Here is a 27,991-nt window from a genome sequence, read left to right as displayed (position 1 = left end):
ATATAATGCTTTGCTAATAGTTCCATTACTCTAGCTCTGCAACAAAAACAACCTGCTGTTTTACCTCCAACTCCGGTTGGAAACCTCCCCAAAATATTTCAGTTTAGTTTCAGTTTCTACAGTCTGGATCTTATCACCTTCAGCTTTACAGAAGCCAGACTGGCTCCATATGCTGGCTGTAAGCTTTAATCTGGAGGGTCCAATCGTAAGGAACATTCAGCTGTAAGGAACATTCAACTGTAAGGTATGCTCAGTACAGCTGTAAGGAACATTCAACCGTAAGGAACATTCAACCGCAAGGAACATTCAGCCGTTAGGAACATTCAGCCGTTAGGAACATTCAGTTGTAAAGAACATTTAACTGTTAGGAACATTCAGCCGTAAGAAACATTCAGCTGTTAAGCACATTTAGCCGCAAGGAACATTCAGCTGTTAAGCACATTTAGCCATAAGGAACATTCAGCTATTAGGAACATTCAATTGTAAGGTATGCTCAGTACAACTGTAAGGAAAATTCAGCCGTAAGGAACATTCAGTTGTAAGGAACCTTCAGCCGTAAGAAACATTCAGGTGTTAATTCAATTCAATTCAGTTTTATTTTTATAGCGCCAATTCATAACAGAAGTTATCTCAACACTTTTCAAATAGAGCAGGTCTAGACCGAACTCCTTATAACACTATTGTTAAGCACATTCAGCTGTGAGGAACATTCAGCTTTAAGGGACTGTCAGCCGTAAAAAACATTCAGCTGTTAAGCACATTTAGCCGTACGGAACATTCAGCTGTTAGAAACAATTTAGCTTTAAGGATTATGTTGTAAGGAACTTTCAGCTGTTAGGAAAATTCAGCTGTTAGGAACATTCAGCCTGTTGACTGATACAGCAGTTTTATTAATAATTGTGATATTATAATAATAATAATAATAATAATATATTAATGTTAAGTAATGAATATCTGTGCTGATAAACACTGATATTACCTGTGGTGGGGGGCGGAGCTATCAGAAGTTCCAGGTACCACTCTGACCTGACTGGCCCTTCCTGGAGGAGGTGGTAAAATCCTCACCGTGACAAGCCCGGACCCTGCCCCCTCAGGTGCTTCAGGCTGGTCAGAGGAGGCAGCTGACTGGTGGCGCTTCACTGGTGGAGGCGGAGCCACTGCGACAGACGTTACATTCAATTAATATATATACACATACACACAGTATATATAAATGTTGTTGCTATGCACCTGTCTGTCTGTCTGTCTGTCTCTCGCTCTCTCTCTCTCTGCCTCTCTCTCTCTCTCTCTCTCTCTCTCACCCCAACTGGTCGAGACAGACGACCACCCACCTAGAGCCGGAGGATCTGTCCTAGGTTTCTGCCTTTTAACAGGCAGTTTTTCCTTGCCCTTGTCGCCAAGTGCTTGCTCATGGTGGTACTGTTGGGTCTCTGTAATTAATGTTAAAGAGTTCGGTCTAGACCTGCTCTATTTGAAAAGTGTCCTGAGATAACTTGAATTGGCGCTATACAAATAAAATTGAATTGAATTGAATTGAATTGAATAATGACAGTGTATATAATGGACAGTGTCTTAAAACCTGCATTCTGTGTAAAGGACAGCAGGGGGAGCTCCACTGGCTGCAATATTAACTGATCCCATTCACTCTAATGGAGAATGAGCCGACTTAATTTCTGAGCTCAGTAAACAGTTTCCTGATGAGTTTCTGGTCTCAGTCTCTAGTTTCAGTCTTGTTCCATACAGCATGATGTTCATTTAGTAACTGATGGTCCCATTTAGAGTAAAACAGACCATAAAGCAGGGTATGCTTTAGGGCGGGGCTACCTTGTGATTGACAGCTCATTCTCAGTGAGTCTGTCAATGCGCCAAACTCAGATCAAACTGTCAAACTAAGCAGTGCTGATCAGATATGGATCCAGATTCTGTTGTGTCTCTATTTCTCTCCTCAAATCAAGGCTTCAAACGGTTCTCCACAAACCAATAGGTGAAGTCACGACAGGTTCACAGTTGGAGAGAATGCTCAGGAGGAGGGAACCCTCTAGAGCACGGACAGGAAGTAGAATAAACCAACTTAATCCCATTAGATACAAATACTGATAACAATCATTGATTATCGCTCATGTATGAATGTAAACAATCCCTCTAGACTAAAATTAAAGTCTGTTCACCTGTAGATGAAGACGGGGGGGTGAGCACTGCCACCAACGGCTGAGACCTGGGCGGGGAAGAAGTCAAGGAGACAGTCTGAGGGGTAGGTCCTGAACTCTGAGGAGGTTTTGAGGAGGAAGAAGAACCTTGTTTCCTCCAGTTGGACCCCACCCGGCCAGTGAGGTAGGCTGCCAGCCGGTTGGCCGGATGAAGCGCCCCCATCTTCCCCAACTGGATCTTGGCCAGAGGATAGAGCTTTCCGTTGACCTGTAGGACGGTTCACATATCAGATCAATAAAAGACATCAATAGAAACAGTTCAGTGAACAGCCACTGGGGGCTCTGTTAACAACGGTTTAATGAAGCTGTGAGTGAAGTCCTGAAATGTCAGAATCATTATCATGGTCGGGGGTTAGTCCTCTTTCAGGAAATACTGACAGGAAGTTACCTGGACCGTATGGTCTGTTCCTCCCGGCTGTTTCCTATTGGCTGAGAGGAAGCCGGCGGGTGACACTCCTGTCAGGAACGGCAGGGCCATACTCGCCATCTTCTTCTTCTCCTCTGATCTCAATTTCAATTCCTCTCTGCCACTCTTTCTCCCATCATGCACCTGGTGAACAGTTGATCCGGCCTCCTCCTCGATGTCACCTTCCTCCACCTCTCGCTGCCAATCTTCAGGAGGCGCCGCCTCTTCCTCCTCCACCTCCCGCTGCCAATTCTCAACAGGCTCTTCCTCCTCCACCTCCTGCTGCCAATCTTCAACAGGCTCCACCCCCCTGACCTCCTGTTTCATACGCATGTAAACAGTGACATAAGGTGGATGTGGAGTTTATATGAGAGACTGATATCAGACTGGAAACAGTGGGACCTGTGGTGTGTAGAATGAAACTAGTGGTTGTACCTGTTGTTGTACCTGTTGTTGTAGTTTTCTCTCTCTCTGTTTTGCTCGCTGTGCTGGTTTCATTGGTGCTGCTGGTTTTTCCCGCTCCAGTTTGGGTCTGGAGATATGGATTTTATACTGGATGCAGCTGTTGGGGCCACTCTCCTCCACGGTCTGACCCATCGGACTGATGAGGTACTTCTTGATCCAGAACGGCTGGTCCAGGCGGTCCCAGGCCATCCTTTCACACAGCTCCTTCAGAACGAGGCTCTGGTCAGCCTCGCACGCCCACTGACACTCCGCCATGATGATCAGACGCTTTGAGGGCTTTGGTGGCGGCTCTGCTGGAGGAGTCGGGGGCCGGTTGGAGGGAGACGACTGAACTGGTTCACCTACTGAAGAAAAACCCAAAACCTCAACCATCACCAAAAAACACAGTCCTCTCACTTTTGTCCTGGTCCTGCTCAGGTGAGTTTCAAGTTGAATTATCAGTGTGTCACCTGTTTATATACCGTAATACATAATAAACGGCTCATACATATTATATGTTTATATACTGTAATAAGTTTGGTTCTCTGTGAACTGACCAGTGTTAAATTAACCTAACTGAACCTTTCACAATAAGAGCTGCTCTGCAGGCCTGATGGAGCTGACATCAGGTAACCTACCTGTTGGAAGGCCGGAGGGTCTGCTCTTTGTCTCCTTCAGTTTCAGGTTTCTCTGTTTTACAGGTTTCAGCTGAGCGTCTTTAGACTTCACATCTGTGGGCGACTCCTGGAGGAAAAACATCACACTGATTTGTAGATAAGCATTTTGTTACTGATCCCGTCTTCGAAAACATTATTGACTTCTGATTTGTCCTCTCTGACAGGGAACCAGCTCCGTAACAGTTCAAGCAGTTTTCAACCGTTCTGACCTTTTCATCAGAAGATTGTTGCAACGCAGACCTTTTCTCTTGTAACACAGGAAGTCTCTTACCACTGCACTGCTGCATATGCTAACTGTACTAGCTGCTATAAGTTAGTTATCAGTCACATTAGCTGTCTGTACCCAGACTGGGAGCTGGAAGGACAGGGGGAGTTTAAACTAGCGTGGGAATCAGTCTGCTTGTTGGTATTCTGACACATTCACAATCATTACTGCTGTTTCTGTTAGCATTTAACAGATTAAAAGCTCCTGTGGGCATCAGACAGCTCCTGCGAGCATCAGACAGCTCCTGCGAGATTGCATACAGCAGCTCACCTGGTTCTTATTCTACATTATTTCTTTATTTCAGTGACCAATCAGCAGCTTTACCTTCTGGATCTTCTTCTTCCCTCTGTAACCTCTGACCCTGGCACAGCTGCTGTGACCCTCCCCTTTCTCCTGGAGACAAACAGAGAATCGAACTGATCAGCAATCAGTGTACATCCAATGGTAACATAGTTATGTATCATCATATTAACAATCTGCAAATGTGATGTATGATCCAGTAACACTCTGCTGTCTGTTGAGGACTTTTATTTTTTAGACTTTTAGACTTTAAAGCTCATATAGGAGATAATGAACATTATACTCTCTATATACAGACACACAGTCACATGGTGTCTCACTCCCTCTGCCTGTGTTGTATCGCAGCCTCTCTGTTGTTTGTTTCCATAGCCGGTCTGCTCCGACTAAAACTGCTGTTTTTATCATCTACGTGGGTGAATTAAGGATTTATTTCCCCCAAACCAGAGTTGGTGATTGTTGGAAACACTAACAGAGACAGTTTTAATGAGTTTTATTCTATTTCTGTCCACTTTGAAGTGTTTTTAGGATTATCTGCTGGGTAAAATCACTGGTTTTGTGAATGGAGTCTGGTGGGACGTAGCGCTCATTGTTTTTGGTCTTTAAATACATTTTGTTGCTAATAATCAAAGTATAACAGTGAGTTTAACTGGTTATAAACAGTTTAATATGCATTCCGACTGATTATTATTAATGATTAATTATCATTATCAGCCCTTCAAATCAATGGAATACTACCCACACACGACCCATTAACATCAGTATCTAAATAATAATTATCACATTGATCAATAATCAGAGACTGATTCATCAGTATCGGTGAGTCCTTACACTGGGCCGGGGCAGGGATGGTACTTTGGGGACGTGGATGGGGTCTTGATCCAGGTCTGTCTGGTCTCTCTTCCACAGAGTCCGGACCTGCTCGGCAGGCTGGGAAACGCTGTCCGCCTCCTTCAGGACTACAGGAAGGCAGAAGACCAGCGAGTGAGTGAGGGGGGTCACAGGAGGACTGAGGATCAGGATCAAAGTCTACTTACTGTACGCCATCTTCATCCTCCTCTTCCTCTTCCTCTTCCTGCTGGTCCCATGGGGGGAGGGGCTGGAGTCAGACCCTTCCAGGTTCTTCAGGAGGACCACTTTCTGTTTGAGGCAGCTGCAGCCCAGCATGCAGGGGGGGCGGCCACAGTGGCTGGTCCTGACGGACTGGGACAGACTGGAACAGACGCAACCCAGTCTGCAGAATTCGTTTAAACAGGGGGGCACTCGTCTCCGGATCAGCTGGATGGGAGCTGTGGGGTTCTCACTGACGAAACCCTGAGGAGGAACCACAGAAACCATGAGGAACCCAGAGGAACTAGGAGGAACTAGAGGAAGCAGGAAAACTAACAAACTATCATTTTCTCCAGGTAACACTTCGTTTCACCATTTATATTATATTGTTATATATATATTATATTATATTATATATTAGTAAGTCAGTAAATGCGTTTGGATGCTACTGACATGGACAACATATCGGCAATAACTTGATTAAGTTATTAATTAATTAATGATTAAGCAAATGAAGACCCTGTTGATGTTATTAGACAAAGAGAGAAATCACTCTCATGGCTGATTGATCGTCAAACTATTTATAGTTGTTTTACAGTTTAGAGTCGCTTAACCAGGATGAACCAGGAAATCAAGAGGAACCAGAGGATTCAGGAGGAACCAGGAGGAACCAGAGGATTCAGGAGGAACCAGGAGAACCAGGAGGAACCATAAGGAACTGTCATTTTATTCGGGTAACTCTGCGTTTCACCGGTCTCCTGTCAATGGCGTCATATCCCCTGTGTGCCTGTGTCAGCGTTGTGGTTGTCTGCCAGAAGCTGTCATACATTGACTGTTTACCATCCACTGTTTAGATCTTGGTGCTTTTTAACTCTAGATTTGAACCGGATGAAGGATTTTAGTCATCGGACGTCTGGATCTTAAGTTATCAGAGAAACAAGTTGAGCTAAAGTTAGCATTAGCTCGGCTCGCAGCCGGGACGTCCTTTGTCTGCCCAACAGCGAGGGAGAAGCAGTGATTTTTAAGGTGGAACTGTTTTATTCAGTGTTTTTAGTGGTTTTAATCAGCATGTCTGTTTGTTTTGGAGAGGAGGAGACCTCTGTGGATAATTGGGCTCCCTGTAGAAACCTCCTGAACCATGAACACTAAAGGAATCCTAACCAGCAGAAGCTGACTGAACCTCTGGATCTGCTTTTCCTTTCAATGATTGTAATATTTTGTATGTTCTTATAATAATTATAGAATATTAATTTAAGTTTATGTGCGTCAGATGGTTCTGGCATCCATGTCGCCCATTAATTCCTGATAACAGACACCTCATCAGGCGTTATAGTTTAAAGAATATAACAGTCACAGTTAAATACTTTAACTACATTTTACTCTTTATACACATACTGTTACTGTAGTGACACGGTGTACTTGTAACAGAGTGTTTGTACTGCAGTAGTGCTGTAGTATTAGTGTCTACAGGGTGAACAGTGACAGCAGAGTGATGGCCGCCCTCTCCTCTGTGATACTGGTTCTGTATTAACTTTCACTGTTATGCAGATAATACGTAGTTATATCTGTCAATCAAACCCGATGAAATTAATCAATTATCTAAATTACAAACATGTCTTAAGGACATAAAATCCTGGATGACCTGCAATTTTCTGATGTTAAACTCAGAAAAAAACGAAATTCTTGTTCTTGGCCCCAAAAACCTTAGAGACTCACTGTCTAAAGATATAGTTACTCTAGATGGCATTAACTTGGCCTCTAGCATCACTGTCAGGAATCTTGGAGTTATCTTTGATCAGGATTTGTCATTTAACTCCCACATAAAGCAAACCTCTAGGACTGCCTTCTTTCATTTACGTAATATTACAAAAATTAGACACATACTATCACAGACAGATGCAGAAAAACTAATCCATGCATTTCTTACTTCAAGGCTGGATTACTGCAACTCCTTATTATCAGGTTGCCCCAATAAGTCCATTAAAACGCTCCAATTAATTCAGAACGCTGCAGCACGAGTACTGACAGGAACTAGAAAAAGAGATCACATCTCTCCTGTACTAGCTTCTCTGCACTGGCTGCCTGTAAAATGTCGAACAGAATTTAAAATCCTCCCCCTCACCTATAAAGCTCTTCATGGTCAGGCCCCTTCATATCTTAAAGAGCTCATAGTACCCTATTACCCCACTAGAACACTACGTTCTCTGAATGCTGGGCTACGTGTGGTTCCTATAGTCTCTAAAAGTAGAACAGGAGCCAGAGCCTTCAGTTACCAAGCTCCTCTCCTGTGGAACCAGCTTCCAGTTGTGGTTCTGGAGGCAGACACCCTCTCCACATTCAAGAGTAGGCTTAAGACATTCCTCTTTGATAAAGCTTATAGTTAGGGCTGGATCAGGTGAGTCCTGAACCATCCCTTAGTTATGCTGCTATAGGCCTAGACTATCGGGGGATTTCCCATGGTGCACTGAGCTCCTCTCTTTCTCTCTCTTTCTGCACTCATTCATGTCCCATTAATGCATGTTACTAACTTCACTTCTTCCCCGGAGTTCTTGTGCTTTCTCGTCTCGCAGGTTCTTATCGATCCTGGTGGAGCCTCCTGCCGTGGTCCTGCTAGATTGCCATTGCCAATACTGTTGTTGCTGTGCACCTGTCTGTCTCTCACTCTCTCTCTCTCTCTTTGTCTCTCTCTCTCTCTCTTGAATTGAATTGTATTAGTACTGGAATATTTGTAGTTTGTAGTATTAGTACTGTGTAGTATTAATACTTTGTAGTATTAGAACTATGTAGTATTAGAACTATGTAGTATTAGAACTGTGTAGTATTAGTACTCTTACTGCACCTGCAGGGTGAACAGTGATGTCAGAGCGATGGCTGCCCTCTCATCGGTAATACTGGTCCTGGGTCGGCCCTCCCACACCACCCCGTCCTCAAGGTCCTTCTGTTTCAGCAGAGTCCGAGTCATCACAGGTCCTCCGTCCTTCCTGCTGGTCTCGTAGTTCTGGTCTAGGGCAGTCCCCAGCTCAGAGTCCGACTCTAGCGGAGCCAGGTCCTCTGAGAGTCCAGGCGGGGGGCTGGTGGATCTGTGGGGGCTCAGGGTCTGGGACAGGCTCCTGGGTTTGAGTTTCTTCCTCTTCTTGAAAGTGGGGGGTTGAGGGGAGTCTGGGATCTGGACTGCAGGCTGTTTGGGGACGAAGTTTGAGTCAGCTTGACTGGGTCCAGCTGCTGGTTCTGGTTTGTAGTGTTTTGGACCCCTCTGCTTTGAGCTCTCTCTCCTGGAGGTTCTGGTCTCTTTGAGGGTGGGTTTGGGTCTCTTGGAAGGGGGGACAAACCCAGATATGAGATCTGAGGTTCCGGTCTGTTTCTTCAGGATGCTGTCAAGGGTGCGGACGTAGCTGGTGCTCCTGGTGGGCAGTTCGTAGACCGGTGGCTCCACAGGGGGTGGAGAGAAGCTGGCGGCTCGCTGGTCGATCAGCTTCCCCTCGTTTTCTAGGTACTGGTCCAGCATGTCGCTGCAGAATGCCGACAGGTTCTTCTTCGGAAGATCAGGACCGGGACCAGCTGACAAACGCACAAATGGGTCAATACAAAGGACCTGAGACCTGGTTAAGATCGGGGCTGATCCAGATAAAGTGAGATATTACCTTCTGGTCTGGGCGGTGGCAGAGTGACCAGAGTCTCTGATGGACTGAACTTCTCCCTCCAACCTTTGATCTGAGTCACATCTGTGGTTTTACCTGTTCTGGACACAAACGCTGCACAAACACCTGCAACAAACACCACACAGACAGTTACAATATATAGATTACTCCTCCTCCTCACCTACAAAGCTCTTCATGGTCAGGCCCCTTCATATCTTAAAGAGCTCATAGTACCCTATTACCCCACTAGAACACTACGTTCTCTGAATGCTGGGCTACCTGTGGTTCCTATAGTCTCTAAAAGCAGAACAGGAGCCAGAGCCTTCAGTTACCAAGCTCCTCTCCTGTGGAACCAGCTTCCAGTTGTGGTTCGGGAGGCAGACACCCTCTCCACACTCAAGAGTAGGCTTAAGACATTCCTCTTTGATAAAGCTTATAGTTAGGGCTGGATCAGGTGAGTCCTGAACCTTCCCTTAGTTATGCTGCTATAGGCCTATTATTATATATTACTGTATAGAGACTAGGGATGCACCGATCCACGTTTTTTCACTTCCGATCCCGATACCTGAATTTGGATATTGGCTGATACCGATACTATTCCGATACCAGAGCTGTGTTTGCTTTAATATTATTATCATTATTGTTGATTTTATATGAGGCTGAAATAAACTCCTCTCAACAGGCAAGTATGATATGTACGTATGTATGCATGTATATCCCAAAAGGCAACTTGAGGTAAGTATAAGGTCAGAAAAGGAAGTCAGAAAAACAGGAAATCCTGTTAACAGGAAAAATCCCATCCTGAAAACAAATATGCAACTGTAAGGGTTTCAAATTTATTGTCATGTCAATATATATTAAATACCCAAAATGTCAAATATTTGAGTCTTGAAATATAAGAAAAGTGTGTAAATCTTACACACACACACACACACACACACACACACACACACACACACACACAATCAATAAAACAGTGTGCATCTGAACACCACAAGCACTGGCTCTTGTAGCATCAACAAATCAAGGTTTTAAAATGTCAATTATCTGAAATATAGGAAAAGTGCAAACATCTAACACACACACGCACGCACGCACTCACGCACGCACACACACACACACACACACTCGATAATCCCTTTAGCTTTCACGTTGTCTGCCTGGAGTTTAACTTGTTTTTGGAATGACTCCAGAAGTGATTCCTGACAGCTCGCCTAAAAAATCCTCATGCTGTTTCGTGTGGTGCTTTTTTTAAATGTTTGATTGCGTTCGTAGTGTTGTACGACGCGAGGGAGCTTCCACGTCTCTGAACTGAATTACGGCTTTGCAAACATTGCATTTTGCTGTCTTGCTCTGCGGTGTTTCCAGTGTAAAGTATTTCCACACAGCGGACATGTTGGCTAGCCACAATGCTGCTCAATGCTATCCTGCTAGCTGGCTGCAAGCTGTGAAATGGATTTCCTGAGCGGGGGCGTGTCTCATAACTCTGTGTCTCATTGAGCCGCGCCTCCGTTCAGGAAATCCATTCCACAGTTTGCAGCCAGCTAGCAGACTGGCCGGCAGGAATCACCTGTGGAGTCAGATCGGGAAATTCCGATATGAGAATTACGCTCGTATTGGTCCCGATACCGATACTGGATCAGATCGGCCCCATCCCTAATAGAGACATTATTATATAACAAAATGAAGACGCTGTTCATGTTATGATAGATATAACTGCGTATCATCTGCATAGCAATGAAAGTTAATGGAGTGATTCCTAATAATGTTGCCTAAACTATTATTGTAGTTGTTGCTACTGTTGTTGCTGTGCACCTGTCTGTCTGTCTGTCTCTCTCTCTCTCACCCCAACTGGTCGAGACAGACGACCACCCACCTAGAGCCGAAGGATCTGTCCTAGGTTTCTGCCTTTTAACAGGCAGTTTTTCCTTGCCCCCGTCGCCAAGGTCTTGCTCATGGTGGTACTGTTGGGTCTCTGTAAATGTTATAAGGAGTTCAGTCTAGACCTGCTCCATTTGAAAAGTGTCCTGAAGAGATAACTTCTGTTATGAATTGGCGCTATACAAATAAAATTGAATTTAATTTAATTTAATTGAATCACTCATGTCTGATTGATCGTCAAACTATAGTGGTTTTGCTCTTTCTGTTATTGTTTTGTTCTGTTATTGTTTTGCTCTGTTATACTGTTATACTATATACCGTTAGAGAGTTAGACTCTCTAATAGTTTCTACCCCCATGCCATCAGACTCTTAAACAGTACAGCCCCCCTCCCCCCACTTAATCACTCAGCACCTGAAGTGTAACTGTGAGGCACAGAGCACCTTTCTACTCAGGTTCCTTTCTTTGTTTACAGTACAAATGTTCTGCACTTTAAGTTTTAAGTTGTAAGTTATGTTATATTTTAGTTATATTTTTATATTTTCTTACTGTTCTACTTGTGTGTTACCTCAGGGAGTCGGAAGTACAATTTTCATTGTGCGTACTAACCTTGTGTTTATACTGTACGTATGATAATAAACCTCTTGAATCTTGTTTTGTTCCGTCTATTATTGTTTTGCTCTGTTGTTGTTTTGTTCAGTCTGTTATTGTTTTGCTCTGTTATTGTTTTTTTCTGTCTGGTACTGTCTTCCTGCTACCATGGAAAGTGCCTTTGAGTATCTTTAAAGCACTTTATTTAATAAATGTATACTTGTCTATTAGCTTTTAGAGATTTTAAAGCTTGGCTGTGTCTGACCCTGACTCAGGAACGAACCCTGAGGCGGTGGCAGCTCCTGGGTCAGTGGCTCCACAGAGACTCCAGGAGGAGGGATGGGCAGGCGGACTCCCAGGTACTGTAGGTCTATGGCCAAAGTCGTATCCAGCAGGTTCATCTTCAAACCAACTGAGTTCACACAGAAACAGGTCACCACATTATTTTCAGTGCTGCTAATCAATACTCCTATAGTATGGGGTTTACTGTATACCGGTATACTGGTTTACTGTATATTGGTTTACTGTATACCGAGTGGTATACTGGTTTACTGCATATTGGTTTACTGTATACCAAGTGGTATACTGGTTTACTGTATATTGGTTTACTGTATACCGGTATACAGGTATACTGCATACTTTTATTTTCTTGTCTCGTTGACAGTTTTAGCGTGCACCACTTAGTGAAAGCTAATATGGATTCAATAAAGATTAAAGATGTGTCGTACCTTCCTGCAGCACAGGATGGATCACCTGTCTATGTCTCATCAGCTTCAAGTCTCTGAGTAGGATCTTCTCGAAGGCAGAGATTTTCTCCTCCTGACTCTCGGCTGTCTCTACTGAACACAAACAACTTAATTATTTCTCACTTTTATTACACAGATGATCAGACAGCAGTTTGCTGTTACTAAGACAGAGACACTATATTTTATTTCAGAAATCAGCTAGCAAACGTGTTGTTACTGTTTGTGGCTAATCAGTGGAATACAAGGACGTGTTTAGCCTACGCCCTGTTAAGTAAGCAATGGCTTATAGGCCCTGTTAGCTTAGTATTTGTTTCTAGTTCAAATGAACTCAGTAACTGCAAAAAGCTTGCATAAAACGATCGATTTGGATGAATTTTGAGCAGATTATTTCCTGTTTAGGGCACTTTTTTGTTTTTCTGAATAATTTTTAATAAACATACAGACTTAATAGGCTTCTTTTCTGATAAATTCAGTATTTGTCCTTAGTGCTTGGCCATTGTTCTATTAAACAATTTACTTTAAAACTTTCACAGAAGGGAACCAAATGTTGAGATACAGTTTTCATTTAGTTTTTTAATGCCTTAAAAACAACAAGGCTTCATGACCCCTCATGAAGCTTTGGCGACCCCCAGGTTGGGCACCACAACTTTAAGGAACAGTTTCATTTTACAGCATCATTCATTATACCACCATAGAGAAACATACGTATCTACTACTATAGGGTTCTACTATCTATAGCTAACTGAAAGAGAAAGTCAAGCACTTGCCTTTTTTCACCTCTCTGCCATCATCGCTGAATCTCTGGTATCGACTCGAGTGCCGACAGTTCACACTCAGACCGGCTTGTAGCTTTGCCTTGTTAACGACAGTGAGTCTCCTCAGAGTCGCAACAAGTTCAGGGTGGTTTCGCTTGAAGTTTGGGTTGTAAAAATTATAATATGCCCCGCTGTACCCAGCAGGGTGGTGGTCATCATGAATCGCCGGATCGGCCTTCTTAAAGCCGTACAGATTAAGCTGACGGACAAAGCTTGAGAAGTTGGTCGCCTTAAAGGCTTCGGCATTGTCTGCAGTGACGGTGCTCGGAGACAGGCTCTGTGCCTCAAACAGATGTCGATCAATGATGATGACCTTGCCCTGGCTGTCCCAGCAGATGGCTTTGTTGTCTGGATTGTTCACCAAACGCCACAGTTTGGCAGGAAAGTTATTAGGATGGATCCTGTCAGGGAGCGAGCTTTCACCAACATCCATGCTCTTATCTGGAGAGTTGGAAACACCAGTTCCAGGCTCACACACAGGAACTTAAATGACATTCTGAAACTGGCAACTGCTCAGGATGTGACACCTAATATTGATGTACTTATGAAGGTTGAGAGGTGCCCACTTTATACTGCTGAATACTTATTGTGGTCACATTTAAAGATATTGAACGTGCAAAATCAATATCAATCAGCAGTTTCAGAACAAAAATCACTGTATCAGTCTCATACCAATAGTGGTAAAGCTACAGATCAAACTGGGCTGTTTGTGGCCCATGAACTCCCTGCCAGACTGACAAGCTTGTTAGCTAACAAAAAACAACATTTAACACAGACAGACTTTGAGTTGTTGAAGACTGTTATTGTCTCCTTATGCAGTTACCCTGTTAGTATTGTTTATGCTAAGCTAGGCTAACCACGTCCTGGACCTCTCTCTTTATCAGAGATTAAAGGTTTACTACTCATCTCATTCTACCATTTAATGTTTTAAAGCAATAAACAGTGAATGTAGTATGTCTGTAATAAGGCTATAATTGTGCTGTTACCATTCTCAGGTGCATCAGTGGTTTGTTGCAGGTGTTCAGGTGTCGTCTGCGGCTGCGAGACCGTTTCTTCAGTCGAGTCCACAACGTGAAGTTTGAGGGCCTCCTGAAATATGTGTTTTTGTTTTTTTAATGTTCTGCATCATATTGAGTTGGACAACATATTACCAAAAGGACTATAACAAGTATGAAGTTTGTGCCACCTAAAGGGCTCCAATGTTCATTACACCTCTCAACAGGAAATTACTCGACAGAATGAACCAATCAGAAACCTCTGTGGCTGCAGATGAAGCTGTGGTTCCTCTAAAGTCAACTAGAGGCTGGCTCCAGCAGTGAGTCTCCATAAGGCCCCATATTAAAATGCCTGTGGGATGAATTTTTACACAACTTACCCCTTTACATTATATTAAGGGCATGGCCGCTTTGAGTGACAAGTGGATGCTGTCACAGGCAGAAGTTTTCAGTAACCAGGTTTCATTCAGTTCATGTGTCTACTATTTAGTTGTTACGGTTGCTATTGTTTTTGCTGAGCAACGCGCATGTTGTTGTTGTTTTGCTGTGCAACATTAAAATGCCGCATATATGTAAAAGCATCAGTTCTAATATACCAATGATATGATTTATATAACAATATTACCCTCTAAAAAGGGACTACACTATACTTTTACTTCATTTTATTTACTTTAATAGTTAAAGTATTAAAGTTAACTTAGTTGTTAAACCTCCAGTGTGTAACATTACTGTAATATAATATTCATAGGTATGTTTTCACAATTGTATAATCAACTAAAAATAAAAATCATTGTTTACATTACGTTAGAATTAGATGTTTTTATCTTTAATTGGAGTGGGTCCTCTTCTACGGAGTCCGCCGTGATGAACCACCATGTTTCTACAGAAGCCCAGAATGGACAAACCAAATACTGGATTCAGATAGGAGTATGAGCAAGAAACTCACCAAAAAAGTGACAGGATCCTCCTCAATGTTACACACTGGACCTTAAAGTGAAATCTTGAATGTAGTACTTCTACTTAAATGCTTTAAGTAGTCTTAATGTACTTTTACAGAGTATGTTCAGTTGTTACCCCTGCTCCTGTGCACCACCTCACACGGGCCTTTTACCTTTGATGTAAATGAGATAAATAACTGCTCCTCCACTTCCTCCAGGTTAGGCTGCATGCTAGTGTAGGCGGAATCATTCATCTTCTGATCCGTATTAGTCTTCGCAAGCTTTTCCCGCCGGGACTTCTTCCTGTGCTTGCAAGGTTTGGTGTCTGGGATTGGTTGCACCTGCTGAGAGATCTCATGTGCGTTTGCTTCTACTGCACTCGGAGGAGGGCAGGGAATAGCCATTGTCTCTGTGTTTGAAAAGTCCACCCCCATACTGAGGTCATCATCCGTAGAGAAAAAATGCACGAGTTCAGCGATTGAAGGTGTCGGTGACAATCCGTCTCCATCTAATGATGAAAAAGTTGGAGACAGCGGCAGCTGAAGTGCTAGGGGGGACAGTTCTGCAGGGAAGGGCAGCGACTGTTCGTTCTCTTGAAATGACGGAGCAGGATCAGGGAGAGACGTGGATGTGTCAAAAGTCTGTGGTTCAGGGAGGGTGGGAGTCTGGGAAGGCAACAAAGGAAGAGTCTGTGATGTGGGCTGAAAAGTTGTGAATGTAGTTCCTATGTACGGCTCAGGAGGAGGTAACACTGTGTGCCATTTAAACACAGATGCAGTAGAGTCTTCACTGTTTGTCAACTCTTCAGGAGAAACTGCATTTGGGGTTGGCTCACAAGTAGTGGAGTCAAGTTGTAAAGTTATCAAGGCAGGTATGGAGGGTAAAGGTTCTGGAGAGCTGGCAGGTGACAAAGGTTCATAGCCAAAAGAAGAACACTCTGGGTCAGATAGCAAAGATTCAGACTTTGTAGTGGGGGAGTCTGAAGGTTGCGTGGAAGACTCTGCAATGGTTGGTGTGTGTGGAGAGTTCGGGGCAGATGACACTGTGTCAAGGGGTGGTGACAAAACAGAAGACGGAGAAGAGGTAGCAAGAGTTGAAATTGTAGATATAGATGTTCCAAGGGTGCAAAATGACTGATCTAAGTTGGGCAACACTGGTGCATCATCTGGCACCACTGGCTCTGTGCTTTCAGCAACTGAAATGGAGGCCACAAAATCCTCAGTTCTTGGGCCCTTTGGAACTGTAGTGGCAACAGCATCCTGACATGATAGACTGGAAGGCTGGTGGGTTTTCACTACTTGTTCAGTAACATTAGAGACCACTTCATGTGGATGAAGATGTCTGGAGGCTTGGTTGTCAGATTCTGTAATGTTCTTGGAGGGACCACTTGCACTGACGGTCGGATCAAAAGTCGCACATGTAGAAGCTGCAGCAGAATTATCTGATTCAGACAGAGATTCAGATAGGAGTGCTGGGGAAGGAGAGTCCGGCTTGCTCTTAGCTTTCTTAGATTTTGTTGAATGCTGCTTTAAAAAAAGAGCGAGGGCTGGCAGAGGCAGAGGCGCCGGCCGTTTATGCTGCTTTACTTCTACCTCTGAATGTCCTTCAGACTTTCGTTCGTCCACAGAGGATTTCTGGGACACTGGAGCAGTAACATTATTGGCCTCAGAACAATCTGTCCCAACATTGTCCTTACTGTTCATTGGATTCAAAAGGTCTTTGTCTGTCTTAACTTTCCTCCTTGTAACAAGTGTTTGAACTTTCTTTCCCGGTGATGTTTCGCTCTGTGTTTTAACAGATTTACTGTCCCTCTTAGAAAGATCTTGTCCGTTAGTCATGAAAGCTGTTGTTTTAGTGTTGGTTTGCGCAGTTCTGTAAGAGGTGCTGTTATTTATGCCCAGCTGCTCTAGGTTGCATCTTTGCAGTGAAACGTGAGCCTCACGAATAAGTTCAGAAAATAACTTCTTGGTAGGGGCTGGAAGTGAATTGCTGCAGAGGGAAATCAAACAATAAAAACATCACATTAGTGATATCAGTATTATTGAGCGTCAATATACTGTAGAACTAAACTATGACATACCTGCTGGTGAACTCAGAAGGAACAATAATTAGCAACAAAATTAGTTGCTGTAAAAGTATCATGTCAAGTAAGGGTGGAGACACCAGCAATGACACAACATAGGCTTAAATTCCAGGAATGCCATGTATTTACCACTCTACACGGCTACCACTGCTTCCCAACCAAGCAGTATGTCCATCACTGAGGGTAAACATCCTGTTAAAACATTAGCGTCACGCAGACAGTCTGAGCAAATTTTTCTTTGATAGACAACCTAAATGAAAATGAATACTGTACAAATATTAGGTAAGGAAGTAGAGAGCCAGGGTTAGCGTTCAGATTCAGAGATAATGAAACTGGACACAGGACCAGTAAAGTACGATAAAGAATCATATTAATAAAATCTTATCAATTCCCATCCACAGGGTGTAAACTGAAGCAAAGATCTGAGATATTATGTAGCCACATTTAGTGAAGAGAAAAGGAAGCACAAGAGATTCAGTAGCTAGCAAAATACCATCAAGTTATAAAGGTGCACGAAACAATACTTCAATGAATTCCAAAATATGTCAAAGGACATTTGGAAGTGGGTCTTCATTCTTGTCATCGCTTGCAAACCTGCTGTTTGGTACAAAAAATTTGAAGAGCATGCCACCTTCACTGTCAAAGTGGAACTCTTACCACGAATGTTCCTCAGCGACCTTGGCAGCTGATGGATCTTTGTTTGTAGTGGAATTTTTCTGGAGGTCTCCTGACACTGAAGGCTTTGAGTCCACTGCTTTGGAGCTCCTAGGTTTATGGTTTGCAAGCAAAGACTTCAAGCTCTTCTTCAAGGCATACTGCTCATTGCTCGTTGCCCCTCCATCTTTGTGGTTGTCTTTGCCAGAGTTGAAGTTCAGTTTTAGGCCCCGGGAACTCGAGCCATCCTCCTTCAGTCCTTTTGCAAATGGGTTGTAGTCAACTTTAAGCTGAGAAAACTGTGAGTTCTGGTAAGCAGTGACTGCCATAAACTCAGTCTGTGGGAAAGTGAATGTGACAACACTGGGACCATTCAACTTTACGTCTTCAGCAGCTTTGTCAGTTTGGGCCAAGTGCAATCGTGGCAGATAGCGGTGCATCGGATGCAGGATGGTATTCCCGTCTTGGTCTGTGATGTTGTTTGTAAGCTTCAGTTTGTAAAAGGACACTGGATTCTGCATCCAGTGTTGGCCTGTTGATGGGGACTCTGGATGAGCGAATGGTCGACTCTTCACATTACATTCTGCCTTTCCAGCAACTTGCCAGTTCTTGCCGGTCCATTTGTAACGACTGTTGTCTAAAGGTTGAATGTCCATGATCAAAGAGTACTTCCTCGATGGCTGCAAACCGGAGATTCGGAACCGGCAGTAGGGAAACATCCTGCTGCCTTGTTTAGTCAAAATCATTTCTGTTTTGCATTTGAAAAACTCGTTCCACATGCCATTGTTGTCCAGTGTCACTCTGATCCCTTTGCAGATGCTATCAGGTGACAGGTTGTCCGACGGAGGGTTGGAACTGGCAGGATGTTTCACAGTAGTCGATGTTTTCCCAGAAGTCCTCATGGCTTCCTTTGGTGGATACATGTTGGGTTTACCCACCATATCCACCTCTTCATTGGTTACACGGGCGCTTTGTTCCATCCCACCTTCACTTGCCTTCCCTGGTTTCGGAACAACGAAGCGTGTGGGGGGGTGATCCCAGGCAGGTGGTGCTGCAGGGGTGGTTGCCCCTTCCTGATGGAACACCATTCCTTTGTGCCTCTTCGTAGAAGCCATGAACAGCTTCCAGACATCTACAAGGCAGGAGAATCCCGCTTTTTATACATCTGTACAGCGGTTCAAATAGAGCATCCTGAAAAACAAAAACCATAATCATTTCAGAAAATGTCAGACATTTCTTCATAATGCTCATTCTGGTAGTAATTTCATGTATTTTCTAATAAAGATAACATCAAGCTTTTACAACACAGAACAACAGGATAACTGAGCCATACCACAGAGACATATCCTCAACATGAACTGGTTGATATACAGTTTAGCCAAATGTTTGGTATGCTGAGTACATCTGAGCTGTGAAACAGATCTGGCATAAATGAATTTGTAGTAATGCGTTAAGACTTTGACAGAACAAAAGACCAGACACAACTAGCCACCATTGCTACACCAAAGCTACAAACTATAGCTGACATATTCCCCCAAAATGTAACGCCTCATAAAGTCACCAGAAACTGATTGATCGGCCTGCTCACTTTGTTTTCTCCTGCGAGTTTCTGACACCAATAAAGACGGTTAAGAGTGACGACATCATGAAGCAAGGTAAAGAACATCCAACAAAACCATGCAAGAATGTAAACATGATTACTTTTGTTACTGATTGATTAGCAATGAGTCTTTATTCAGTAAAGCTGCGTTCAAACTACTTTAGTTTGAGTTTTTAACACAGATCTGAGGCAAATGTTTGTTCAAAGATGCAATCAGCTCGCAGACGGCAGAAATATCTCTATAAGGACCAATATCTGCTGGTGTCGAGGAGCAACGAGCTACAGCCAATAAGATCTCTCCAAGCAGAGGACCCGTGGTAGTTACTATGGTGGTAACTGAGACAAAATGTAAAGTTTGTATAGAATACACTGTATCTTTATGGATTATTGATCAGAATACACTGTATCTTTATGGATTATTGATCAGAATACACTGTATCTTTATGGATTATTGATCAGAATACACTGTATCTTTATGGATTATTGATCAGATTACACTGTATCTTTATGGATTATTGATCAGATTACACTGTATCTTTATGGATTATTGATCAGAATACCTTATCTTTTGGTTATTGATCAGATTACACTGTATCTTTATGGATTATTGATCAGAATACACTGTATCTTTATGGATTATTGATCAGTATACACTGTATCTTTATAGATTATTGATCCGAATACACTGTATCTTTATGGATTATTGATCAGATTACACTGTATCTTTATGGATTATTGATCAGATTACACTGTATCTGTATGGATGATATTGATCAGATTACACTGTATCTTTATGGATGATATTGATCGGTATACACTGTATCTGTATGGATGATATTGATCGGAATACACTGTATCTTTATGGATTATTGATCAGAATACACTGTATCTTTATGGATGATATTGATCAGAATACACTGTATCTTTATTGATTATTGATCAGATTACACTGTATCTGTATGGATGATATTGATCAGTATACACTGTATCTTTATGGGTGATATTGATCAGAATACACTGTATCTTTATGGATGATATTGATCAGTATACACTGTATCTTTATGGGTGATATTGATCAGAATACACTGTATCTTTATGGATGATATTGATCAGAATACACTGTATCTTTATTGATTATTGATCAGATTACACTGTATCTGTATGGATGATATTGATCAGTATACACTGTATCTTTATGGGTGATTTGTCGAATACACTTATCTTTATGGATGATATTGATCAGAATACACTGTATCTTTATTGATTATTGATCAGATTACACTGTATCTGTATGGATGATATTGATCAGATTACACTGTATCTTTATGGATGATATTGATCAGTATACACTGTATCTTTATGGATGATATTGATCCTGTATTGACAGTCAGACTGTGGACATATGACGGCCTTTAGCTCGTGTTTCTAGAGTTACGTGTTGTTACGAACACGTTAGGAATTGTTAAAATGTGATATTTCTTAAAGGGAGTTTGGTGCAGGGAGCTTTTAGTTGGATTCAAACTGCTGATATGGATCATTGTTAACGTTTAGTCTCCACTACAGAAACACTAGCTAACTGCTAAAGGCTGATCAGGTTGCTAACGGTATTAGTTTGATTAATGCTTTAATAATTGGAGTATTGATTACTGATCAGGCTGATCAGGATCATTAACAGCTGATTGTGCTCTTTTTGCCCTTTGTGTGCCAGTTTTTAAAACTACTTTCCTAATTAAACATGCTGTTATTAATAGATTTATTAATGAGTGCTGATGAGTTTGGAGAGCAGACAGACAGATACCTCCTGTAGCTGATCAATCTCACAATGAAAACAACAGCGACTTCAGGATTAAAGACAGGAAGTCCTGCTGTTACCAAGGCTTTAGAGACATTACGTCCCCTAGTGGCCACATTTATTCAGTGCAGCTTTAAATGTTGTAGATACTGTTTGCTACTGGTTATAAACGAAAGAGTCACTGTAATAAAAACAGACTAAAACACTACTTTCACACAGCTTCCTTTTCAACAAACTCAATATTTCAAAATATAAACTGACTTCAAATATACAGAGTATTGAAGTATTGAGATAGAGCAGCGGTACGGCGGTATACATAAATATATATCATACAGGGAGGTGAAACTGGTATCATCACTCACAACTGTGTTAGTCCCATCAGCAATATCACCAACACTATTGTTGACGTTATTAGTTTTATTTAATACATCTGCATTCTGCCATCTAGCAGCCGCATGTAAAGTTAACCCAGTGAAAACTCACAGGAGTCTGTTGATCAGGGGTATTGATCTGAATCAATAACTGTTATTTCCAGCAGTTTGACTGTCTCTCTCTCTATCAATCTATAGATGTATAGATTGATAGAGAGAGATGAGGTTAATGTTAGAGAATACAGCTAGCTAGCAGCAGCAGGCCTACAGATGAGCCCACTAATGGCTCCCATCAAACCCTAACCCTGCCGGCCGCTCAGTGTGGACCCGGTCCGACCATGTGCTCTGACACACGGATTACCTTCTGCTGCTCCGACACACCGACGCTGCGACATTAGTCCTTATCGTCTGTTGTCCGTCGACGCGACATCGTGGATGATTTCTAACGGCGGGGAAAATACATGCGGTGTCCGTGCCCTGAAACGTCACCGCCCGTCCTCACTCCTCCGCTACTGCGCAGACTCGGACGCCATCTTGCTGCCGCCACCTGGTTCAAAACTGGCACCGAGCGACTGTCAGCACCGACACCGGAGGATCGGTCCGGTATCTGCGGGGGAGCTCCTGGGCTGTAGATTTACCGTCACTGTCGGACTATTGATTGGATGGTTGAAACCGATGGATCAGTGAGGACAGACGGAGAGACACACGGAGAGACAGACAGGCAGGCAGGCAGACAGGCAGGCAGACGCTCAGTCAGTAACAATCTGCAGTTTTAGTCAAACTGGTTCGTAATTAATATTAACTCATTAAAATGTGTGTCAGTAACAACCGACCTACAGACCGAACATCAGGACTGTAACTGTAGATTAACTGTTTAATCCAACATGGCGACGCTTCTTTACGTCCTTATTGTGGACCGACAGCAATGGCGACGGTTAAAGGACTCTCTCTACTCTGCTGTTTATATTATATATATATATATAATGTATATATATAATGTATATATATAATATATTCATTTAGCACGATGTGCTTTAGATATTCCTCAGTGGCGTCCCGGTCGGCCATTTCCTTTCTCAGCTTCCAGACGGTCGCTGTCGGTGATAAAAACAAAATGGACACGGAGGGCAGTGGTGGTCTGACGGACGGACAGACAGACAGACAGACAGACGGAGAGAGAGAGACAGCTTCTGACAGACAGACAGAGAGAGAGAGAGAGAGAGAGAGAGATTCTGTGACAGACAGACAGAGAGAGAGACAGTTCTGACAGACAGACAGAGAGAGAGAGAGAGAGAGAGAGAGAGACAGCTTCTGTGACAGACAGACAGACAGAGAGAGAGAGAGACAGCTTCTGTGACAGACAGACAGACAGAGAGAGAGACAGCTTCTGTGACAGACAGACAGACGGAGAGAGAGAGACAGCTTCTGACAGACAGACAGAGAGAGAGAGAGATTCTGTGACAGACAGACAGAGAGAGAGTGAGACAGCTTCTGTGACAGACAGACAGACAGAGAGAGAGTGAGACAGCTTCTGTGACAGACAGACAGACAGAGAGAGAGAGAGACAGCTTCTGTGACAGACAGAGAGAGAGAGAGAGAGACAGCTTCTGTGACAGACAGACAGACAGACAGAGAGAGAGACAGCTTCTGTGACAGACAGACAGACGGAGAGAGAGAGACAGCTTCTGTGACAGACAGGGAGACACAGACAGACAGAGAGACAGCTTCTGTGACAGACAGACAGAGAGAGAGACAGCTTCTGTGACAGACAGACAGACGGAGAGAGAGACAGCTTCTGTGACAGACAGACAGACAGAGAGACAGCTTCTGTGACAGACAGGGAGACACAGACAGACAGAGAGACAGCTTCTGTGACAGACAGGGAGACACAGACAGACAGAGAGACAGCTTCTGTGACAGACAGGGAGACACAGACAGACAGAGAGACAGCTTCTGTGACAGACAGACAGACAGAGAGACAGCTTCTGTGACAGACAGGGAGACACAGACAGACAGAGAGACAGCTTCTGTGACAGACAGGGAGACAGAGAGACAGCTTCTGTGACAGACAGATAGACGGAGAGAGAGACAGCTTCTGTGACAGACAGACAGACAGACAGACAGACAGACAGCTTCTGTGACAGACAGACAGACAGAGAGAGAGAGACAGCTTCTGTGACAGACAGACAGACGGAGAGAGAGACAGCTTCTGTGACAGACAGACAGACAGAGAGACAGCTTCTGTGACAGACAGACAGACGGAGAGAGAGACAGCTTCTGTGACAGACAGACAGACAGACGTCCGTTAGGTACAGACTGACATTAGTTTACTAACAGCCGCCATTATGAACAAAGAACCGTTAATTAACCAGCTTTGTTTAAAGTTAGACTGCGCGTGCGCGATCGCGCTGCAGCGCCGCAGATTACGGCGCATGCGCTGTGGGAATACTGTAATGACAGCGAGCAGCGACACCTACAGACGGTCCCATGTTAGCTACCAGGCTAACACACAGCTAACTGTCTGCAGTACAGTGTAGACCATAAACTAACCTCAGAAACAAGTTGAGTGCTGCTGACTGAAGAGAGAAACGTTTTTTCTTTGTCATTATAAAGAGGAAAGTTAATTAGTAATATATGTTAAGGCACCAGTGTTTAATGTGTATACACTGTCAGTAATTATATAATTAAGAGAATGATGAGCTTTAATGGTCAGAACATTAATTATATATTTTACTGTTAATGGATTCTGCAGGAGATCAATAATGACAAATCAAAGTGACACAAACAACTTTATTCACATATCAATCTTTACAGAGAGAGACAGGATATTGATCTGTTCAACATACAAACATAATAAACAAACTGTCCCTTCATATCCTGACGGGAGGAGCAGGAAATTAACTTCTAGCTACCAACATATTAATCAATCAATAAAATTACACCTGACTGAAACATACAACATATTAATCAATCAATAAAATTACACCTGACTGAAATATACAACATATTAATCAATAAGACAGTGATACATACAGTGATATTGTATCAGTTGCTTCAAATAATTAAAAACAGCTTCATTCAGTGTTAATGACGAAATAAAATGTGAGTCAGGGCCGGACCCACCTACTGACAGGGACCCCTGGGGGCCCCCTACTGTTCCCACTGTCTGTGAATTAACCACATTATGAATTCAGATCAGCTGATACTGAACATTATTAATATTACGGCAGTTATTGATCAGCGTGTGTCTGAAAGCTCAAACATAACCAGCTGAGCTGCTCAGGTAGTCATAATGCTGGTGGTGCCTTCAGGGTCTGTTCGTTACAGAGAGCATCAGTACCTACAGTTCAATATGTTCACAGTCAACACTTTAAAGACTTTTATTCTGAAGTTTCTGCTCCTGTTTCATTTTTATAATAAACACCTGAAGAACGTTAGCTTAGCATCAACCTCAGTGTCCCATTGAGAAGATCTGGAGTGTGAAACCAGGCAGTTCAGAGGAGAGCAGACCCGTGTCACTGTAACAGAACGACCACGCCCCCTTCAGACAGTCAGTGTGTCTGTGTCCAACTCTTCCTCACAGGTTAGTTAATGACAGACAGTCAGTGAGTGTGTCTGTGTCCAACTCTTCCTCACAGGTTAGTTAATGACAGACAGTCAGTGAGTGTGTGTGTGTCCAACTCTTCCTCACAGGTTAGTTAATGACAGACAGTCGTGAGTGTGTGTCCAACTCTTCCTCACAGGTTAGTTAATGACAGACAGTCAGTGAGTGTGTCTGTGTCCAACTCTTCCTCACAGGTTAGTTAATGACAGACAGTCAGTGAGTGTGTCTGTGTCCAACTCTTCCTCACAGGTTAGTTAATGACAGACAGTCAGTGAGTGTGTCTGTGTCCAACTCTTCCTCACAGGTTAGTTAATGATGTTACTGAGTCAATGTGAGCAGATTGTGTCTGTAGATTGAAGAGAATCAGAGTCTCACTGATGGTGGAAATAAAGGTTTTACTTCCTTAAAACAGCCGTTTTTTGAATGGAGTTTGGTGTGACAGTGTGGAGCAGAGGGGATTTGAACCTTAATAATTCCCATAAACTGAGCTGACCTACCTTCTAATAATGAACCTTGGAAACAGCAGAAAGTAACAGGAAGTGGAGATAAAAGGACACTCATCAACCACAATGTTTATTTACAACAACAACACAACAGCATTGTTTACTGACTGCACAGAGGATTTATAATAGATAAATGTCAATATTCTTAATTCATGACATTAAAGACTCCTGAATGCCTGAAAGGGGGCGGGGTTTGACACAGCGGTCTGCTCTCCTGTTTCTATAAATGAATAAATGATGGACACTGAAGAAATGTTTGTCCAGCAGAGAGCGCTGATGAGTTAATATCACTGATTATTGGTTCCAGTGTGGTTGTTACAGTTGATCAAATGTTTAATAAAAGATTGAAAGCTTTTATTTTGAAGGACCAGTTTCCTCTGCAGCCTCCCAGTAAAAAAACAGAACAAACATAAAAACATGAAACAGATGTTTAAAGTTGGTTCATTCACACGTTCACTGTTTATTTCATTTAGTGAAATGAATCTGAACGATGGACAGGTTATTGATTACTAATTTACTGGATTAGTCTTTAAAATAATCCAATAAATATCAGCTCACTGACACCAGAACTAATGACTTCATATGATTTTAAATTGTTGTTCGTGAATTTGAAAAACTTATTGTTTTAAATTGTTTCACCCTAAAGTGTCCAAATTATATTTTACAAGTTCAATGCTAATAATGCTAATAATGCTAATAATCCACCTTCAGGTTCGTTAACAGTAACTGACTTATTCACTTCCTGTTAAGTACAATAATGGAACAGAGGCTAACAGTTTCCCTCTGCTTTCAGTCTGTGCTAAGCTAGGCTAACAGTCACAGTCAGAGGGGAACCAGCCTACCTCCAGCGAGTCTCCACCCGCCTGCTGCTGCTCAGTACTGTAAATCCAGCGTCTCTGATCAGCTGACTGACGAGCTCAGGTCCAATCAGGTGAGAGGAGCACTAGGATTGGTCAGACATTAATGACGACATCGTCCTCTTCGTCTCTGACCTCCTCCCTCCTCCCTGCGCCTCCCCCCTCCACCTCTTCCTCCTCCTCCTCCCCCTCCCCCTCCACCTCCTCCTCTGGGCCTCCACAGGGGCCGATGATGTACCTGTAGTCTCCTCCGATGGCGAGTGCGGCCCCGGACCCCACCATCAGCCAGTCCTTCTCCTCGTCATCCGCCCTCCGCTGCCAGGGGACACTCCAGCTCAGACTCCCGGCTGCTGCCACTTCCTCCGCCGCCGCCGCCAGCGGGGCCCCGACTGCTCCTCCTCGTCCTCCCCCTCGACTCAGTTCCCCCTCGTCCCCCTCCAGGTTGACATACAGCAGAGGCTCCTTCTGTGGGGAGGCGGGGGACAGGCTAAGCCACAGCGCCTCCAGCTGGACTACCAGACGCTGGAAACTGGGACGACATTTAGGAACGGGACTCCAGCAGCTGTGCATGATCTCATAACTGCAGGAATACCAAAGAAGAAGAACACACTAATCTGTACGGAGGCTACACAATTAATAAATAACAACAGAATAACACTGAAAACATTCAGGAAATAAAGAGGATAGAAAACATAAATGCAGACTCATTTAACCTGTTTTCACCAGTCTATTTTATATATAAACATATATATTATAGACTGATTACAGTCAGTATCAGTATATAATATATAAACATAAAGATATATATAATATACTGACTATAATCATTATATAAACATATATATTATAGACTGATTATAGTCAGTATCAGTATATAATATATAAACATAAAGATATATATAATATACTGACTATAATCATTATATAAACATATATATTATAGACTGATTATAGTCAGTATCAGTATATAATATATAAACATAAAGATATATAATATACTGACTATAATCATTATATAAACATATATTATAGACTGATTATAGTTAGTATCAGTATATAACATATAAACATAAAGATATATATAATATACTGACTATAATCATTATATAAACATATATATAATATACTGACTATAATCATTATATAAACATATTATAGACTGATTATAGTTAGTATCAGTATATAACATATAAACATAAAGATATATATAATATACTGACTATAATTATTATATAAACATATATTAGACTGATTATAGTCATATATATATATATATATATATATATAGTCTATATATAGTATATAATATATTGATACTGACTATAATCTTTCTTTATTATCAGGATATGTGCCACAGTCCTTTAAAGTAGCTGTAATTAAACCCCTTCTTAAAAAGCCCACTCTTGACCCAGGGGTTTTAGCCAACTATAGACCGATTTCTAACCTCCCCTTCCTCTCTAAGATTCTGGAGAAAGTAGTCGCCAAAGAGTTGTGTGAATTTCTACATAACAATAGTTTATTTGAGGATTTTCAGTCAGGATTTAGAGTTCATCACAGCACAGAGACAGCTCTGGTTAAA

The 27,991-nt window shown here is 42.6% G+C and overlaps 2 protein-coding genes and 1 long non-coding RNA gene across 5 annotated transcripts in view; 1 reads left to right on the top strand and 2 right to left on the bottom strand.

Annotated features, from left to right (window-relative positions):
• Positions 1-22,392, bottom strand: part of mgaa (MAX dimerization protein MGA a) — a 34,612-nt gene extending 12,220 nt beyond the window's left edge. Inside the window, exons 1-17 of the mRNA XM_051383464.1 lie at positions 21,810-22,392; positions 17,689-18,876; positions 15,122-16,937; positions 14,002-14,104; positions 12,968-13,456; positions 12,183-12,293; positions 11,720-11,866; positions 8,988-9,110; positions 8,186-8,904; positions 5,334-5,610; positions 5,128-5,255; positions 4,324-4,392; positions 3,696-3,801; positions 3,049-3,422; positions 2,596-2,931; positions 2,169-2,415; positions 980-1,157 (exon numbers count right to left, since the gene is read on the bottom strand). Of these exons, the coding sequence (XP_051239424.1) occupies positions 980-1,157; positions 2,169-2,415; positions 2,596-2,931; positions 3,049-3,422; positions 3,696-3,801; positions 4,324-4,392; positions 5,128-5,255; positions 5,334-5,610; positions 8,186-8,904; positions 8,988-9,110; positions 11,720-11,866; positions 12,183-12,293; positions 12,968-13,456; positions 14,002-14,104; positions 15,122-16,937; positions 17,689-18,800 (6,335 nt within the window). The 5' untranslated portion in view covers positions 18,801-18,876; positions 21,810-22,392. The remainder of the gene's footprint in view (positions 1-979; positions 1,158-2,168; positions 2,416-2,595; positions 2,932-3,048; positions 3,423-3,695; positions 3,802-4,323; positions 4,393-5,127; positions 5,256-5,333; positions 5,611-8,185; positions 8,905-8,987; positions 9,111-11,719; positions 11,867-12,182; positions 12,294-12,967; positions 13,457-14,001; positions 14,105-15,121; positions 16,938-17,688; positions 18,877-21,809) is intronic.
• Positions 22,393-22,718: 326 nt separating this feature from the next.
• LOC127352497 (uncharacterized) lies at positions 22,719-27,109 on the top strand. Of its 3 annotated transcripts, none has more exons than XR_007881101.1 (3): positions 22,719-25,086; positions 25,192-26,486; positions 26,636-27,109. It is a non-coding gene; the product is annotated as an uncharacterized LOC127352497 (long non-coding RNA). The 3 variants fall into 3 exon arrangements; XR_007881102.1 differs by having other exon boundaries at positions 22,719-25,141; positions 25,247-26,486; XR_007881100.1 differs by having other exon boundaries at positions 22,719-25,141.
• tyro3 (TYRO3 protein tyrosine kinase) overlaps positions 25,605-27,991 on the bottom strand; it is a 38,491-nt gene continuing 36,104 nt past the window's right edge. Inside the window, exon 19 of the mRNA XM_051380812.1 lies at positions 25,605-26,992. Within this exon, the coding sequence (XP_051236772.1) occupies positions 26,509-26,992 (484 nt within the window). The 3' untranslated portion in view covers positions 25,605-26,508. The remainder of the gene's footprint in view (positions 26,993-27,991) is intronic.

The sequence above is a fragment of the Dicentrarchus labrax genome, unplaced genomic scaffold (genome assembly GCF_905237075.1).
Source record: "Dicentrarchus labrax unplaced genomic scaffold, dlabrax2021, whole genome shotgun sequence".
Lineage (NCBI taxonomy): Eukaryota > Metazoa > Chordata > Actinopteri > Moronidae > Dicentrarchus > Dicentrarchus labrax.
Note: the sequence above shows the minus strand (reverse complement) of the source record. Positions and strands in the feature narration are given on the sequence as shown.